The 18,199-nt window shown below is 41.5% G+C and overlaps 1 protein-coding gene across 7 annotated transcripts in view; it reads right to left on the reverse strand.

The window, feature by feature from the left end:
• Nucleotides 1-5,579: 5,579 nt before the first annotated feature.
• LOC309889912 (leukemia inhibitory factor receptor-like) overlaps nucleotides 5,580-18,199 on the reverse strand; it is a 90,322-nt gene continuing 77,702 nt past the window's right edge. For 6 of the 7 annotated variants that reach the window (XM_082783116.1, XM_082783117.1, XM_082783115.1 and 3 more), the window contains exons 17-21: nucleotides 16,693-16,860; nucleotides 15,894-16,055; nucleotides 14,754-14,847; nucleotides 14,118-14,196; nucleotides 5,580-13,288 (exon numbers count right to left, since the gene is read on the reverse strand). In XM_082783116.1, the coding sequence (XP_082639242.1) occupies nucleotides 12,650-13,288; nucleotides 14,118-14,196; nucleotides 14,754-14,847; nucleotides 15,894-16,055; nucleotides 16,693-16,860 (1,142 nt within the window). In that variant the 3' untranslated portion in view covers nucleotides 5,580-12,649. The remainder of the gene's footprint in view (nucleotides 13,289-14,117; nucleotides 14,197-14,753; nucleotides 14,848-15,893; nucleotides 16,056-16,692; nucleotides 16,861-18,199) is intronic. The other variant, XR_014319337.1, reaches the window with a different exon arrangement.

The following is an 18,199-nucleotide window of genomic DNA, read 5'->3' on the forward strand; positions in this document are numbered from 1 at the left end:
GTGCTCCATCCCCTGCTGAAATAGCACTGCAGAAAAAATAATAAGGAGATAAAAAAAACTAATAATCTAATAAATAAGCAGATGGCAGATGAGCTGGAGACACACATAGCTTTTCTCCCAGGAGAAACAAAGTGTTTTTTTGGTTTGTGGAGCCCTATGGGGACAGAGGTGTATGGTCATGAATGTATGGTGTATGTGTGATCAGAAGAAAAAAAGGATAGCGTATGCATCAAATGACACTGAAGTACATTGTCAGGGTATGGCTTTAAACTGAAGATAATTGGAATTTGATGCTACTGGATAAAAACAGGAAAAGTGTTAAGAGTTTGAAAATGGGGTAAAAAGGAAAAGCTGCGGAGGCTTGCTGGCTGCTAGAGAGGAAAGAGTTGTGTTTTATGTGCACTGGGGTTTTCCCAAGCACCAAAGACCTGACCCATTCCAGCACATGGCAGAGAGATCTGGCCAGTCAGACCCCTTGTCCTGGGGGCCACTGTGCTGCTGGTGACAGGGGCAGCGTCAGTCCCAAAACTGCATCACTCCCTGCTCTGTCACGTGAGCCTCTTCATTTCCATCCTTTAGTTTCTGTTGCAGGGTTGGAGAGCAGTTCCAAGGCAAACATCTGGCAGGAGAGAACTCTATTTTAAGATAATTTACTGCAGAGTAGCTGGTGTTTTGGTACAAGGCAATATTTCTCCAGAACAAAAGCTACTCTTTGAAAGGCAGGGAGGGGGGCAGCTGGTAGGAAATACCTCTGTTGTTGTTGTGGAGAAGGAAAAGCAGCAAGCTGCAGCTCTGCGAACGCCTCTTCCCAAATGTGTGTATCACCACGCGGGAATTTGGCGCTGGCGGCATTGCCCCACCGCAGCGCAGGCTGAGCATGAGTGACACAGCTGCACGGCGCCGGCGGGGGGCGAATAGCAAGGATGCTGTGAGGCTTGATTGCTTTAAAGAAAGAAAAAAAAAAAGAAAGAAAAAAAAAAGTAGTGTTTTCTGGGACTTTTTAGAGTGAGCCTGAGAAAATTCCAGATGGAGAGCATCCCTGCACATGCATTTGTGGTCTTCCTGGCAAAGTTTGGACATGCCCCTGGGCTTCCAGCACTCAGCAGGCTGAGCAGAACACTGGTGCCAGGAGTGCAGGCGCGTCTGACCAGGTGCAGGGGCTCGGCCACCCCTGGAACTGGGCTAGGGCAGGAGAGGGTAAAAGGGAAGGCTGCATGGCAGAGCACTTAGTCATTTTCCCAGGAACTGGCCTTGGATGTGTTGCTTGCTTGCCAACGTTCTTCATTAACTCTATTATTTATCACCCAGTATATATCTGAGGCTCAGTGCAACCCTGGCACTGCAGCACAGCAGGATGCACTTGCACCCATTGAAACTCCTGTGTCCTTTTGCTGCAAGTGCCTGGCTTTTCTGGAGTAAGCTGCAGGGCATGGAGACTGCTCACCACATGGCCACCATTCCCATGTTCTGGCAGGACTTTCTGATGGGTCAAACAACAGGCTTTTGAATTTGGGGCAACTTCAGGGGCTTTTGCACATCCACTATAGCTCCAGAAGCCCTTGGAGCTGGTTTGTATCTCTTTGGTGGATTTTGTCACTTTTGAGTCCTGCTTTACATTTCAAATCCCCACGGCAGAGGTGGCATTCAGGGAATAGCTGTCCATGCCTGGGCCCTGCAGTGACCTGTGAGGTAAGTGGTGGCTCTGTGTGCTTCTGAGCAGACTGCTAAAAAAAAAATAAAAGGGGAGGGGTGGAGGGAGAGTGGGGGACAGACAAAAATTCCTACAGAAGAGCCATGGAAATGCAGCTTTGTATCCCCAAATCCTTGTGCCTCTCTTTGCAATGTAATCCCCTTCCTAAATCTCAATTCTTAGTTTTCTTTCTGATTTTCCACACTGATCCTGAAAAACCCTGCTTGGTGCCAGCCTTGGATGGGACAAAGCAGGGTCTGTGCTGTGCCTGGGAACCCAGGGGACAGTCAGGATAAAAGGGATGGTGGTGGCAAGGGAGAAGGACGCCCACCATCTGTTTTTGGAGGCCACTGACTGTTTTTGGGAGCTGCTGCCTGCCTTTCCTTCCCACAGGGCAGCATGCCTTGCTGTGACCCAGCCCGAGCCACCTCCCCAGGGTCCAGCTTCTTCAGCAGAAAAGCCTGCTGAGGACAAGACCAAAGGACAAGGACAAAGGCTGTTGAGGACAGGATAGTCCAATTTTTGTGGTAGGCAAAGCCTCACTTTGGTGGTGGTGTGTCCTGGGTGGTCAAATTGAGGGGCCAGGAGCTCTTCTCCATGCCAGTCCCCCCACCTTGGCCCTGAGGTGAAGAGGAGGGGGCTGCTAAAGTTACGCTTTTCATTACCCAGACTTTGCTTCTGGGAAAACACTTTAAAGCACCGGATAAAAATGCATCAGTGGTTTACTCAGGGAGAGCAGCAGCCCCATCCTATCAGCCGGACACTTCTGTCTGTCAGCAGCTTACTCCAGGGGCGGAGGGGGGGGGGGGCAGGCCTCCCACTCGCTCCCATTTTCCTGCAGTTTGAGTCACTGCGAGTGCCCTCTGTCCCCGCGGAGGGGTGAGGACGTGGCTGCCACCCCCGTGCTTGGGCTCACCGGTGAGTAAGCAGCAGCGGTGCCAGGGCCTGCTGCTCCCAGCAGCCTGCAGGCACTGGCCCTCAGCCGTGTCCCCAAGCAGGCCAGGATGAACCCTGCACTGGCTATGGTGTGTGAAATGATATAAAAGATCACCTCTTCAAGTCCCTTTTTCATCCTCAGCTCCACCAGCCCCAACTCATCTTTGCCCTCTCATAAAACCCTGCCATGGAGAGTGCCCAGCAGCACTGCGGGCCTATTATCCCCATTTCACTTGTATTTCCCCTCGCTGTTGGAGCATTATTCTTTGTTTATTGTGCACAGGACAGAGACAACATTGTTCCTCTTCCCATGTCTTTTTTAAGCTTCCTTCACTCTTCCTCTCTGAGGAAAAAGTGGTGCTGTTCTCTCAATGCCAGCCTCACCGGCTGCTTTTTCCTGCACTGCGCATGGTGGCGAGATGGCAGGAGTGGGAGTGGGGATGTCACTGAGGTTGCTGTGGGGCTGGCAGCCACAAAACCTCGGATTTGGGGACTGGGTGGAAGAAACAGGGCAGCAGAAGTCCTGTCCGGCTTGGAAGACAGCAGCTTTCAACCCCTGTGTTTGTTTTGCAAGTCCTTAAATATTTTCCAGTGGCAACAGCAGCAACTTTTGTTGTCACCTTTCATGGACACAGAATAGTTTCCCTCATTTTTTTTTTTCAATTTTCTTTATCTTTTAAAGACACAGAGAGGTAATATTTAAAATGTTCTTTACAATTTCTATTGCTTCCATTTTTTTCCCCTCGCAACATCTTTTAATTTTGGCATCAACGAAGCCGAATTCAAAAATGAAATCACCAATTCATCATCCAAACAAGCAGAATACTTTTTTTTTTTTTTTTTTTTTTTTTTTAGCACTAATAAGTGATTCATACACAGGGACTCTTGCCTTTATTCATGGGTTGAGAATAACTTTTTAACAGCAAATGCAGGGAAACACTGGATGCTACTGCTACAGGCAGTGATGTGTTAGGAGCAGCTAGCACTGACAATAAGCAAGAAATACAGTTAGGCAAAAGAAGATGGTACGTGTGGGAATGAGGACAGGAAATAATGACATCTTGAGTCATCTCTCTGCACTCATGTCCTCATGGTGAAGAATGGGACCATCCCAACTCTCCATCACTACCTAACTTTCAAACTTTGACAGTGTATTGCTACAGCACAAATCATATTCTTCTGAAGGCCCTAACACTATATGAAACTCAGAATCCTCCTGGCTCTGTGATTTTTAATTATGTTTTAAAAGTGCCTGTATTCATAGCTCCCAGGTAGCTCATAGAGTGTGAAATGCACTCAAAATGAAAAGCTCCAGCTCACAGCTGGCTTGAGGTATTTTCTCCATAGTGGCTGTAAATTGAGCCCAACGGGATATTGTTAATAACTGATATCTGCACTGGTTTCATGACTAGAAAACAAACAATGCTGGAGGTGAATTCTCACAATGAGAGGACGCGTTACACGTACAGTAAGGAGCACTGCTGGGCTATTTGCCACATTGGAGCTCCATGTGGTGGGGCAGAGCTGATGGTAGCTGTGAGGAGGTCAGAGACCACCTTGTGTCTTCAAGGGCCAACACTCTCAGCTGAGCCAAATTGGCTCTGTAGTGGTGGAGCTCAGCCCAGGCTAGCTGGTCTGCGTCCTTTATGTACTTGGCTCAGCTCTGGCTGTAAGGACAAAGAAACCCACTACTTACATGTTCCTCTGGTGCTGCAGTTGCATGGCTACCTCAGTGTGAATGGATGGTGAGCCCCAGCTGTCCAAGCTGTGCTAAGAACCAAACAGACTTAGGCTGGTTTTGCCAAGGTTTTAATGTCCAGTGTCTGAACAACTGCTGAACTGTTTGGAATTATTGCAATGCTATCACCCCTTTGCTTCTTTTAATCCTAAGGCCATAAGGTGATGGAATGAGACCTGCCTTGCTCTCATCCCTGGTATTCCTCCATTGGCCAAAACAGTTGTAGGGCTTGGGAGCAGCTTAGGGATTTCACCTTTAGAACAATCAAAACCTTTCCTCATTTCCACGTCTCTATTTTTTGAAGTCATTTTACTGATTAAAGGATTTAGTTCCCTTGGTCCCTTACCTGCCCAACATTGTGTGGAACTCAATGGTAGCTACCAAGGTAGCTCATGTCACATCAACAACTTGCCCCAGCCATCTGCTATGGCAAAGACAACGAACTGACTCCAACTTTGGAGACTGCCTCAGCAGAGATGGACTGAGTACAGTGCTGTCATGCAACCATGGCTTTTCATGGTTTCATGATGTGTTATGGCACTTGTCTGTCCACACGCTGAAAACCCAGTGGGTCGCTTGTGATTCAGATGCTGTGGTTAAATGAGCCACAAAATTCCTTTGCTAGTTTCAAAGTGCAGTAACATAAATAGCTTTAAACATAAAGCCCATGTTACAGACACCATAGAAGCTGATCATCTCACTATGAGAAAGTGTCCTCTATCAACCAAGCCAATCCCATGGTGTGCAGCTTGGACCCCTTCTTCCTGCATCGTTACATGCTGCGGATAGGAATGTCTGCCATGCAGAGCCATCCACCAGAGAGCTCTGGCGCTCCAGCTGGTCATTTCTTCAAGCCTTCAGCCCAAGCCTGCAGGGAAATCATCGCTCAACACCCCTTACCCCGTTGTCTTAGAACCACATGCCAAGGACATGGGTAAGGAAAGTGACCTTCTTCCTCTTGTCACATTGCATGACATGAACCAGGAGAACTTCAATGAACCATGAACATATGCACTACAAAATGCTGTGCTTAGGAGAAGCTGCTCAGAGAGTACTTGTGTTACTCTGCTGATCAAGAAACCAAGGCTGTGCTTGCCAGATCCTGTGGTTATTTACTCTGGCACAAAGTTAAAATATCTCTGTTTATGCTAGAGCATGAGCAGAATTTACTTCTTATTTAAAAATAAACATGCAAGCAAGAAATATCAAAACATGTAAGAGTGTAAGAAAATATATTTATTAAATTCCATGGCAATACTATGGTAAAATTGTTAAATACATGCGTATTTTTAGACACACAAGCAATACAACAGGAGTTACAACAGCCAAGCAAACTAGGCGTAAAATGTATGCAAAGTTGGTATCTTAGTGTTAGGTTAGTCTTACATATCATCTGCCCCACTGGAATATTATTTCCCCAACACAGTCCCATGCTTCCATTTTCAAACATGCATTTGTTTAATTGCTTAGCTAACAGATTTTTGTGTTGATACATGTTGTTGAATCACTATTCCACTTGGTATGCTACAACTTCATTAAAGTGCATTGTGATGATTTTGTTTAAATTGTAAAAGACATCTTTTTTTTCCATAACAGATCTGGAAGCTGGAAAACTTTGTTATCATTCAGCAAAAGAAATATGTTAAATGACTGATTAGGTTTAGTGTGTTAGGTTGGCTATTTTGTCAGTTTGATTTATTGATTTATTCTCAGAACTAATTTCTATAGATGACCATTTCAAATTGGGAAACAATATTTTCACTAGTATTCAACAAAAGTCCATTAAAATCTTTGTAAAAACATAACATAAAAACATCTCTAAACAAATTACTTATGCTGTAAAAAATATGGTATAAAAAGAGCTAAAAAAACATTGAACCTGTTCACAGTATATATTTTGAAAGTTACAGCATTATAGTACAACATTTTTTTTTTTCTTCAGGTGACCTGCATGACTTCACTAGCTCCACTGCTTTGTGTGCCATAGCCAGACCAAAGTTCAAACTATCTTTACCTTCAAGTAGGGTTTCAGATGAGAGGTGATTCAGTTATCTTCCTTTTTGGCCATCCCTGCTTTACAAATGTTTCTGGCAGGCTATGAAGCATACGGTGCTGTTCATCGTAAGCCATTCTTAAAATCACATTAAGGAAACACTGTCTCAGTGAAATTCAAGATTTTTATTTATTTATTTATTTATTTATTTATTTATATTACTACTAAAAACTGTGAGACCTTACCAGTGTCTATTTTACTTTGTCCTATTTGAGCTTTTGGAGCTTTTCTCAGCCCAAATAAGGAAAATGAAAACATTTCAGTTTTTACATAGTCTCTGGTTAAACTTTGCTCTCTGGGTACTATGGTTTTCACATTAGACCAAAGTGAGTTGAAAAGGTACTGAAACGTGTGGCAGGCTCATGGAAGCTGTGCATCTATTTCCACTGCAGCTTGCTTTCAGGTAACTCCAGTTGAAGTGCAGCTTTGGGACTGTCCAAAATCCTATCTTGAGACACCATCAGGTAACACGTTAAGAAATAAGGATGGCTTCTGCGCTGGCTCATGACAGAGTTACCCAGGCACAAGGGCAAGATGAGTCTGGCAAGCAATTAACACCATCCCTCACAGAGCACCCTGCTCACAGGCCAGCTCACCTGCAGTTGGAAGCTCAGCCCCCAACATATGAAATACAAATACTCTCTTTAGACTTTTTTTTTTGTTTTGTTCAAAAGAGAAATCAATTAATAGACATTTTTGTGGGGAAAAAGCATTGTTATGCACCCTGGGACAACTTGTAAAGTTACAGAAAACCCTGCCAAAATCATCTGAGGTTTGTTTGCATAACATGCAAAAAGGAAATAAACACTGGCTATCTTAGAAACACTGGGGAAAATCCAGAGTTATATAAATAGGAGAGGAGGGGAAAGAAAATTGTTATGGAAGAAACTGTTTTCCAGCTTCTAAGAAGGCATTTACAAATTTAAGACAGGCCTAAGCATGAGGAAATGAGCTTTTAAACACTCCAATGTTTCTGAATCTCAGCATTTGGGGTCCGGGACTGTGTTCCCAGGCTTGCTAAGGACAAGTCAATGAAGAAGCCAACAACGAATCCTTAGAACTGCAGACATTGTCTCTGAACAGCAGGCAGACAGGTCACTGCTAAATGCATGGCAGCATGAACTCTGTGTAGGATGGCAGGAGGAGTGTAGATAGCAACCATTTCCTCTAGGCGAAAATGCACCTCCGAAGGCATTCAAGTACAGGACTCAAAAAAACATCCTTAGGGAACCGTAAGCCAACTTCTGCAATACGCACCTAGTTACACAATGCTGCAAGCACGTATTTGCCTAAGGAGTTAGGACCTTACTTAGTGTTAAAAATACTAATGTCATTTGATCTGAAGTCTTCATCAAAGTCGTGGCGGAGCAGAGGATGCTATTTACATGGGAAGCTCCTGATGTATTTATGGTACAGAGCCTTGTTAGGAATCTGATTGTTCAAATACTACCCATATTTTTCCTATGCATTTCAAATTCTTTTAATATATTTCTATCTACTCATAGGTACAAATATTCTATTTACAAAGAAACAATTGTCTAAAAATAGACCACACAATTTCTCATTGCCTTTTAATAGTGATATCCAATCACCTCCCTCAAATGCATTCAATTGTCTTCATTTTTGCTACAGTTCATGTTCAACCAAGTGTCCAGGAGGACAGCATAAGAGGGAACCCCACAGTCTTCCACTTCAACTTTACACAGTTGTACTTCCCAAAAAGGGAAAGAAAAGGGGGAGAGAAGGAGGGAGAAAGGGAGAAGGAGAAAGAGAGGGAGAGGAGGCTTGAATGTGCCTCTTCAGAGCAGCTTGAAACTTGAGCTGAGCAGGAGTACTCTGCTGCCTGCCCTGTGCCCAGCAAAGAAAAGCTCTGGTCCCCCACATAAACCAAAGATGAAGAAACATGTTACACTTGCCAATTGTGCCGTGACAGACAACACAGCCACTGGTTCCCTTTAGAAACAGCTTACCCATGAAAGCAGCAGCTATGGATAACAGAGACACCTACAACAACAAATGTCAGTGATTAGGTCCTAAGTCTGCATATGCAGCCACCACACAGCAGGGGAGATAATTCACTGCCTGCCCATAACATTAGCTTACTTGTTGAAATATTAACTAGTAGTTCTGTGAGGTATATCACATTCAAATCAACAACTCCCAAATTTAAGACACAAAACCAAGATCCCAGATCAGCCCCTGCACATCAGTTAGAACAGCAAAAATAACCAACACGTCAAATAGGAGAGTGCATGATATTACATCAAACATGACCGTTGTTCCATGCATGAAGTGAACAGTACAAAAAAAATTACAAAAAACAAACCCAACTGTCACATTTGACAGGCATGGCTCAAAACAAAAAAGCAGCAGCACTGATGATTTGCTTTGGAAAGACATTGTTTGACATTGGCACCCTGCATCTCTGAACACTGATCCAGCCAGAGAACTGAAGCATTGAGTTAGGAGTAACAGTGTTTTGGATACAATCTCTTCTGCTTGTATCCCTTCTGGAAGTTTTTTTTCTCTCTCTCTTTCTTTTTTTTTTTTTTTCCTTCTTTTTATTAAAAAAAAAAAAAAGAACTTTCTATTCTTTTAGAAAAAAAAAAAAAGCAAAAATTTAAAAGGACTAAAACAAAATAGATGTTCAATAAAGGAATAAGATCTTTCAGAAAATTACTGTTATGAAATACAGGACTACAAGATTCCTAATAAGTTTTTTAAAATCAAGGAGAAGGAATTCTACTCACACCTAATTTGACTGAAGAGGCTCACTGGGAAGTCCAAAGGCACTAGTACGAGGAGTCTGATCCCCTTAAAGCCCAAAGTTTTAATCTTACAATTGATACCAGTACATCTAGAAGCTAAACAGCACCACACTTTGAAAGTGAATTTGGTATGGAAGACATTCTTAAAGATGCTTTAAAGATGGTTTAACATGTCACTCAGGCTCAGCCAGTAAGACTGTGCCCTGACAGTCCTTGTCATTCATTCTAACTACTGCATGCACCTAAGGGTGTCTTCATCTGGTTACTGAATTAGCACACATACTCTCCCTGCCCATCTAGTGCATGGATTTGCTGCAGAAGATTTAAGACGGGCATTTGAAAGGAGTCCTCACTGGTAGCACTGAATAGGCTCGATGGGAACCACATAGTGAAAGTAACTGACCTTTCTAGTGCTGGAATGAAGACTACTCACTGGTTCATAACCATTAAGCAACAGTAATCAATGCTACATATGCTGTGCAAGCCTGTGTCTCTCCCCTACTTGCCCCACTGTAGTGCTACTGATACAAGATTAAGGATATGGTAAGCCATTGCTATTAACAGGACTCTTCTGCCCTACATCCTGGAAGTCAGAATACCAGACAAATAAAATAGATATTCAAAGTTTAAAAAAAAAAAATAAATAATAAAAATAGCAATGACAGATAATTACATTCAAGTGCCTTAATAGCACTGAGGCAGACCCTAACTTTGGGGAATTTTCCACTACCTGATCACTAAGAAATGAAGCAATTGAAAGTGCTTCTGGCTTCACTGAAAAGGAAGAGCAGCGTGAAGGAAAACCTGAATATGTGATACTTGTGTTCAACTATCATAAGAGCACTGTGCAGGGTGTTAGGCTGATTTCTGTGAGCTCCAAGTGTTCTCTGCATTCAACCTGACTTTTAGTCTGGCAAGTTAAAATTTGACAGTACTCCCTAACTTCAGTTTGGTGTTACTTCTTGCAATATACAGCCATAAGAAAGCACTGTTGTTCTTCTAGATCAGTTTTCTTTTTTCGTATGAATCACCATACTAGAGTAATTGCTCCTCTGCACTGAGAAACAGCTCCATTAAACACAAACACAACAAACCACTATCCATGCACTCTGTTCTTGACATCTTCTGCTTCAATTAAAAGCATATGGCAGCACAATCTAAAATTCATCTTAGGAGATAAATATATAAAGAAAAATCTGCCTTAGTGAAAAGAAATCATTTCTAAATGAAGCTTTGTGAGCTTTGGAATAGAAAGAAAACATGGTTAGTATTAGGGTATACCCACTGCCCAGCTATAAAGCACAAAGAGCAGAACTGCTTCCATTTATGTATTATTTTAGTGTTCTGAATAATAGGCAGTAATAGGTTAGGCAGGAAACTTTCTCTTGCAGGGATGCCTGGTGACAGATGGACACCAGCTATGCACACTGCCTTTCTTTTCACTTGCAGCTCTGTTAATTCCAAGATTCATCCTCAAAAGCAGAATCCTATCTGCACTTTCAGTTCTTTCAGGCAAACTGATCTGGTTTTACCGGCTTCACATTTCACTCTTCCAGAAGGCCCACACAGGCAGTTGCTACTCATGATGATTTGGAAGCTATTTAGTGTTTTGCCTTTCTGTCAGTCTTGAAATCCCTCTGCATTTTCATTCTACAGAGATGGCAGAGACTTTCCAGTAACTGAAACCACACCACCCCTTGCTGTGACTAGGTTTAGCCTAATGCTTGTTTTTATTTTGATGGCCAGATAATGCAGTTTTGTAGACTGAACATCTGTTAAGCTAGCCATCCTGCTGGTCTGCTCACACACCTTTACAACTAGCCCCTTAGCCAACTCAACCAATTCAACCTCTTTATTTGGTCTGGAATCTCATTTAGAAATCCACTCATCTTACTTATTCCAAAAGCCACAATCTAGTTCAGGAAATCAAAATTAAAAAAAAAAAAAAAAAAAAAAAGAAAAAGGTTTAGTTACAACTTTATGAAGACCCTTTCTGATCAAGCATTTAAACAATTGATCTCTCATTACTGTGTTTTACTTATAAAGTGATAAGGAATAGGTAAATTAGAAAGTACTTTGTCTTGTAAGCTAGTGAAACTCATAGCATGCCACAGTCTGAAGTTTACAAAGTGAAATGTTACAATTACAGCTGCCTATAGATGCATATGCAAAAACAAAAATTTTCAAAGATGATTGTTCTGAACACTTTTTTAAGCACACAAATTTACATAATTTAAGCTATCTTCGCTTCACATGTCTGGTAAAGGAGAGGTAGAAGTAGTGGCACTAAAACCTCTTGGGTTTCTCCATGCCACTGGAGCAATCCCACTTTGTACTCCTAGATAAGGTTTGTAGAGAAGGTCCTGTTGTATAGACATTGTGGAGAACAGCCAGGCAGCAGGTGGCAAAGCTAATGCAATAAAGACCATCCAAAGAGCAATTTGTTCTCAAGGAGCTATAGTACTACCTCTAATTTCTGGTGCCAAACTGCTTGGACAACTAGTGTTAGTGGACAGAGACTTCCTCATGGCTTACATTACTGCATAGTCCAAAGACTGCTGAATACTGTGGGGGAATGGAGTATTGTACCACTCTGAGGCAGGAGATCTGGAGCTGAAACTATAAAATACAAAATGTATTAGTGCAATACATTAGGAAACATTAATTCCTTAACCCAAGGATAGAAAAAATATAGAGCATTCAAAGTGTTTCTTTTTTTAAAAAAAAGTTTAAAACTTCATGCAGTTCTTGCTGAGGTTTAAATCAGTGTTACACTTTTTTCCCAAGTTTGTACCCCTGAGTCAAACATTGAATAAACATACAGTAGGTACAGGAACTAGTGTCTAGTTAAAAAGCAATAGATTTGAAAAGCCATTGCTTCAGAAGTGTTAAGCAGTGACAATACCCTTTTGTATGGGAGAAAAAAAAAAAGTAGCACTTTGATTTGTTCTTAGTTTATCACTAGGTAAAAGATCTCAAGAGTTTCCAACCATATCCTTTCCATGCATTAGGCTGAGGTTTGTGATAAATGAAACCCTCAAGTGAGTAAATCTGTTGGGGATACACTGTTTGAGTATGCACGGTTGAGGACAACTACGACAAAGCAAAGCAATCTTTCCAAGTTATAAGTTGTATGAGACCATATTAATCTTGGAACACTATGTGAAGGTAGGCAGAGTTCTTTGACTACATTTATCAGGAGATCTAAACTCAATACCCCCTATATCCAATATGCTTTACTAGAGTAATAACTAAATTGCTATAACTTTGGCCTCTTAGCCTCTATTAAAATGGAACATCAACACTTTCACTAACTTAAACATGATAACATTCAGCTTACTAGAACCTCTGCTGACTGTCTCCGAGAATAATGCATGCTTTTTGCACTTTTCTTCCTCCTTTCTTTACAACATCAGGAATAAGAGCTTATTTAGAAGGCAGGTTCAGGTGCAATGTGGAGTCACTTAATCATTTGGTTTGTTCTGAAAGAAGTGTGTAAAGGACCACCCTATGTTACTGGGTTTGGGAGAATCTTCATCATCTTTTGGGGGAAGCAGAAACTGTCGGGAATTAATAGAGCAAGGGCTCCCAAAAGATGCATTTTCGTTGTTGCTTTCAACTGATCCAGGAGAGTCTGGAGTGTCCATGTTCCAGGCATTTGTGTTTGCTTGAGGTCTGTAACCTGCAGTTTTATCTGATTCTTCCTCTGCAGGTGAGCGACTTTCTATTTTCAGAGCACTGATAGGCAGCTGCATTTGTGGCTTATAGCCTGCTGTAGTCACTAAGTCTATTTCTGACTCCTCCTCTGGTTTAATTTGAGGCTGATACATTGACTGGATGTCAATGTAAACCACCTGAGATGACCCCACAGATTCATCCATAGGGGGATTTGAGATTTCCTCTTCAATGATAGGGGGGCAGTAAGACACAACCACATGGTTTTCTGTTTCTGAGTCAGATCCATCTTCAGGTACAACAGTGTCTGCTGCCGGGGACATCATCTCTGTATCTTCAATCTTGGGAGCTGCAGACCGTGTTTCCACCACTTCAACACTATTGGGTGTACAAGGGTTCATTTCCAGTGTTTTTAGAGTCTTATTTCCCTGAAGTAAGAAAAAGGAGAATGGCGAGAGACTAAACCAAAACTTGGACGTCCGGAAAGCAACAGTCTGCCCAAATTAAACCAGTATGCTGGCTTGTGGCTTGCATTCATTCCATTGCCATTAGTACAATATAAAATAAAAAAAAAAAAGTGTTTTACTTCTCATTTTCTGGCTCATCACAAATTCCTGTTAATGTTAAAGCATTTCAGCCAAGTTAAAGAGAGTCCAGATCTTGCAGTAAGTGTTTGAGAACCATTTCCCCAAATCTCAGCTATGTATAATCCATTCCAGAAGGTTCACGGAATCACAGAATCACAGAATAGAAAGGGTTGGAAGGGACCTCCAGAGGCCATTGGGTCCAACCCCCTGCCAAAGCAGGTTCCTTAGAGCAGGCTGCCCAGGTAGGCACCCACATGGGCCTTGAATATCTCCAGAGAAGGAGACTCCACAACCTCCCTGGGCAGCCTGTCCCAGTGCTCCGTCACCCTCACCATGAAGAAATAGGTTCTTTAAATGTTACACTCAGTTCCAACTATGGTGCCTACCAGAAAGTTGGAGATGTGGCACATAGACTTTCCACTTCTCCTAACACTGTGACAAAGATAACAACTAACGGGGAGTAATGTACCCATCTTCAGAGACTTCCTATTAGTGTGGCAAGACAGGAATACATTGCAATACATACAGAAGTCACGCAGTGTCTTGCCCTGCTCTCCTCTGCCACAGAGTTGTTTTACAACAGGAGCAGAAGACTCAAAACTTGCAAAAGTCTTCTTTACTCGCAATACCTCTTAGAAGTTTAAAATGCTAGATTTAAAATCAGGTTTACCTCACAGATGTTCTTCTGAAACTGCAGTGCCTTACTGTTCTCAGGATTCGGGATCTCTGGATAAAATGTTTCTTTAATCCTTTAAGGAGGAAAGAAAGAACTTTTAAGTTACTAAGCCCTGAAACAGATTGCCAATACACTGACAGGGTCAGGACATTTCCCTTTAATTCAGAATACTGAAGACATCTGGCATAAAAATTTAGTGTGTTATACTTTCACTGAGTATTTAATGGAAAGAACAGCAAACCATTTTTTTTTTAACTAGGGAACCTGATACGCCATGTTTACGAGAAACTGAAGATGGGATGTCTACCTGAGTGTTTGTGGGTAGCTCACAAATTACAATATGTTGCCAGCTTATTTCCATTTTGGAACTATTTATAAACAGTACTCACTGGGAGACAGGCCCCTGTAAAACCTTTTTGCATTCCTAACTCTCCCTTATCTCCAACTTAATTTCAATTTCTTCCTCACCTTTTATGAGGTGTTTTTACCACCCCCTTTTATGCAAAGGTCTGTAAAAGCCCACTGACATCTTTGGGTATTTGCAGAAAACAAAGATTAACACAAATAATGGAAAAATCTAGCACTGAAGCAAACACAACCAGAAGATCAGAACTGAATGCAGGCATTTACCATTCCCTCTTTCTATAGCAAAAGATGCTCGCCACCACTCCAAGCAGAACAACCACTGCCACAGGGATGAGAATTGCAATGATTAGTCCTACAGCTGGGGGGACAGAAAAAGAAAAAGACATTAAAGATATCATCCAAAGTTGCCAGCAAGGTTTATGCCTTTTCTAACAGTCCCACAGAGTACAGACCATTTAATCTAAGCAGAAACAGCTAACAGTGTCTGTGAGCAGTGACCTGTTCCATAAACTTCACCTTTGCTGGAAAGGCAAAAATCCATCTGTAAATAGAGCTGACTCAGTCATAGCTACTTCAGCATCAGCAGATACCTCCTTCTGATTGCTTAATTGTGAAAGGCTTCCATTGCCACTGATTGCCACTGCTCTCAGGAGGCACTGGCATTGCACTTTCAGGTTACTTGAGCTGACCAAATCTCTGGTAATGGCTCTTACAGGCCAACTGCACTGCACTGCACAAGTTGTGCTGCCTTTTAAATGGTTTACAGTGCTTCTAATCCCCAGGGTTGCTCTCTGATACATTCCCACTGTCTTTCTTCATGGATGTTAAGTGCTTTCATGTTTGACTTTTTTGTGTATTTTAGTTGCACCCCAGTGTTTAGTCCTTTCTTCCACATGGAATACTTTTTTTAATTCTTGTTCCCCAAAGTCAACATCTTTTTGTAACTGTCTTTCTGGGTTTGTTTCTGTCAGGGGATTGATAAAGCTGAATTCAAAGCAAAGAGGCATCTGTTTATAATTCTGAAACTGGTAAATATTTCCATAATGTCTTTCTTCCCATCACGTATTAGCAGATATTCATCATGGGAAACTTGACAAGAACAACTAGATGCTCGAGAAGAGTAAATTCAGGCTCTACCATATAGTAGTAGTTTAGAAGTTATTTTTCTTGCGTAGGTTACCAAAAAACTTAAGATAGCTGTAATAGGAAATTAGTTTTTCCTCACTCTGAACTGTAACATTTTTGTGTTTAAAAACAAGCAACTAAATAAATAAATAAATAAATAAATAGGCTGCAGGCCCAGTGTACATAAAGGGACCAGAAAAAAAAAAACAAACTCAGCTTTATATACACTGAACAGCCCCTATGCTAAAGAACATTAATGATCAGGGATATTCAACTTACAGTCTTCCTTTGTCACCACATAGAGGCTGTTAGGAGGGCTCAATCCACCAGCTGTGTAGGCTTGTAGATCCAGTTGGTAACTTGTTTTCCCTTGAAGATCAAGTATTTTCAAAGACTTTTTTGTTAGGTCAGTGATATTCTTAACTTTAAGTTCTGGATTCCCTGTTTGTTTAGAAGAAGAAAGAAAAGCATACCTTGTAAGAAAGGATTCAGGGGGACAGCCTCAGCATTAGCAAGACATTCTTGAAGTCAGCTTACTAAATCTGGAGAACTCTCTGTGTAACGACAAACTGAAACAGAGAATCCTGGTCATGCTGCTTGCTTGCACAGCAGCAAACAGCACAGGCCTGTGTTGAATTTTTTACTCTCATGCTTGTCCTCTTTTACTAATGTGTGTTATGTTTCAGATCTGTACAGAGTGTGCTCACAAGATGGGTAGTGGAAGAATATAACCTATTAGACATAGCCATGTAACCTCCCCCGTATGTCGTCCATCCGGGGCATGTCTACGTAGGGCAGTGTGCCACACTGCCACTTAGTCACTACACAGCTCCACAGCCTCAGTGAACCATATTTTTCTCCAATTTTTGCCTTATATTAAAAAACAACTGTGCTACCCACACAAGGAGTTGATTATTTCAAATGCCTTTGTCACATATCAGGGACCAATTATACCAGTGACTAATGCAACTGAATTATGATAAAAACATTTTTTTTTAAAGTGAAATTCAAGTATTGAGAAAAAGAAGAAGAAGAAAAAGCTTAAGCAAGGAAGTTACCATCTATAGATTTCATTTACCTGATTCCAAAAGTCTAGGCTTCAAGGCATCTTTTTCACCTTTTGCAAAGGAAAGACGATATCCTTCTAAAAACCCCTGACAATCCTCAATAGGCATGTCTTCCCATTTTACCAATATTGAATCTGAAGAAGTTTCTTCTACAGTAAAATTTGGTGCACGTTTTGGAGCTGTAAGGAGAATTATGAAGGAGAAAGCTAGTAAGATAAACCCTAGTACTAAATGCAGAATCTGGGTAAGTGTTGCATCAGTTTTATCTCAGGTCTGGCATGTTCAGCTTTTTCTTGAATATCTTTCCCTCACTCTCAAGAATATCGAAAACACTGAGCAGGTGACACTACAAAGATATAAGTTTATTGCTCTCCTTGTTATTAATTACTGCAATATTATCTACTAACAGAAGCTGAAAGAAAAATCTCTTCTTGGGCTGCCTTGCTAGAGACCCATACACATTCTTCCTGCAACTAACGCCAGAAGATTGCATAAACATTCAGAAGTTATAAATTGCCTAGCTTTTAAAGGCTTTAACTTTGTGATCACATAGCTTGTCTTCCAAACTTCACATTGCTACCATGGAAATCTATCTCTGCTTAAAAGAACTGCTTAGTGGGTATTTTAAGTCCTTACTGCAATTCCTGGACCCCACAGAAAGTGTTACAGCAGGTGTTGTGTAAGGTCACGTAACAGGACTTAGTCCGATGTTACTGCTGGTGCTGAACTCATGTTTTTGAATGTATCTATTTTGTCTTGATGGTTATTTGACCAAAGGCAAATCTGATGTTTTAGAATAAATCTACACTCTTGTGCAAAGTGAACATATTTCTCAGTTTCTAATAAATTTCCTCCATGTGTCCAGTGTATTCTTATTCCTACAAAAGCCTTTATCTTTTTTCTTGAAAGCTTCCAAGTCTGTTGAGAATGTACACTGAAAATTCTTCTGGGAGACTGTACATTATTTTTACAGAGATGCAAATGGCTGAAGGCTGAGTTTCTGGTAAAATCGCCTTATTCACACCTTCAACTTTAGGAATGAAATAAACAATGATATTTCCAAGGGATCAGATTAATTCAGCAGCAAAATTTTCCAAGCAAAGTGTCCTAGCAGAAAACACATCAAACTTCAAAGGAAGATGGGTGCTATAGTTACAATACACTTTACACAGGAGCTGTTAAAGAGTAAGACAAGTTCAGATTCCTGGGAACGAAAAGCATTCAGCCACTAATGCATTTCCATGTAAGTAAGCCTTGCTCTGGATCACAACCACAATAAAAGTGGTGAATGCAGTACGGGAAGTGCAATTCTCAGAGTGGTTTGTACCCTAGGGTCTAGTTCTGGTTTATAAAGTTCTTATACACAGAAATGTTGTAGACATCTTTTACTCCAAATGTGCTTTGACTTGACAAATCCATGCAAGCTGCCTCCTCTCCTGAAGAGCTGACCACATCCCTGTGGTTCACCTTGTAACTGTGCCTTCAGCTCTGAAGACTGCTGCCTACAGAGCAAACTTC

Source organism: Aythya marila (genome assembly GCF_965140915.1).
Source record: "Aythya marila genome assembly, chromosome: Z".
In the NCBI taxonomy this organism is placed as follows: Eukaryota; Metazoa; Chordata; class Aves; order Anseriformes; family Anatidae; genus Aythya; species Aythya marila.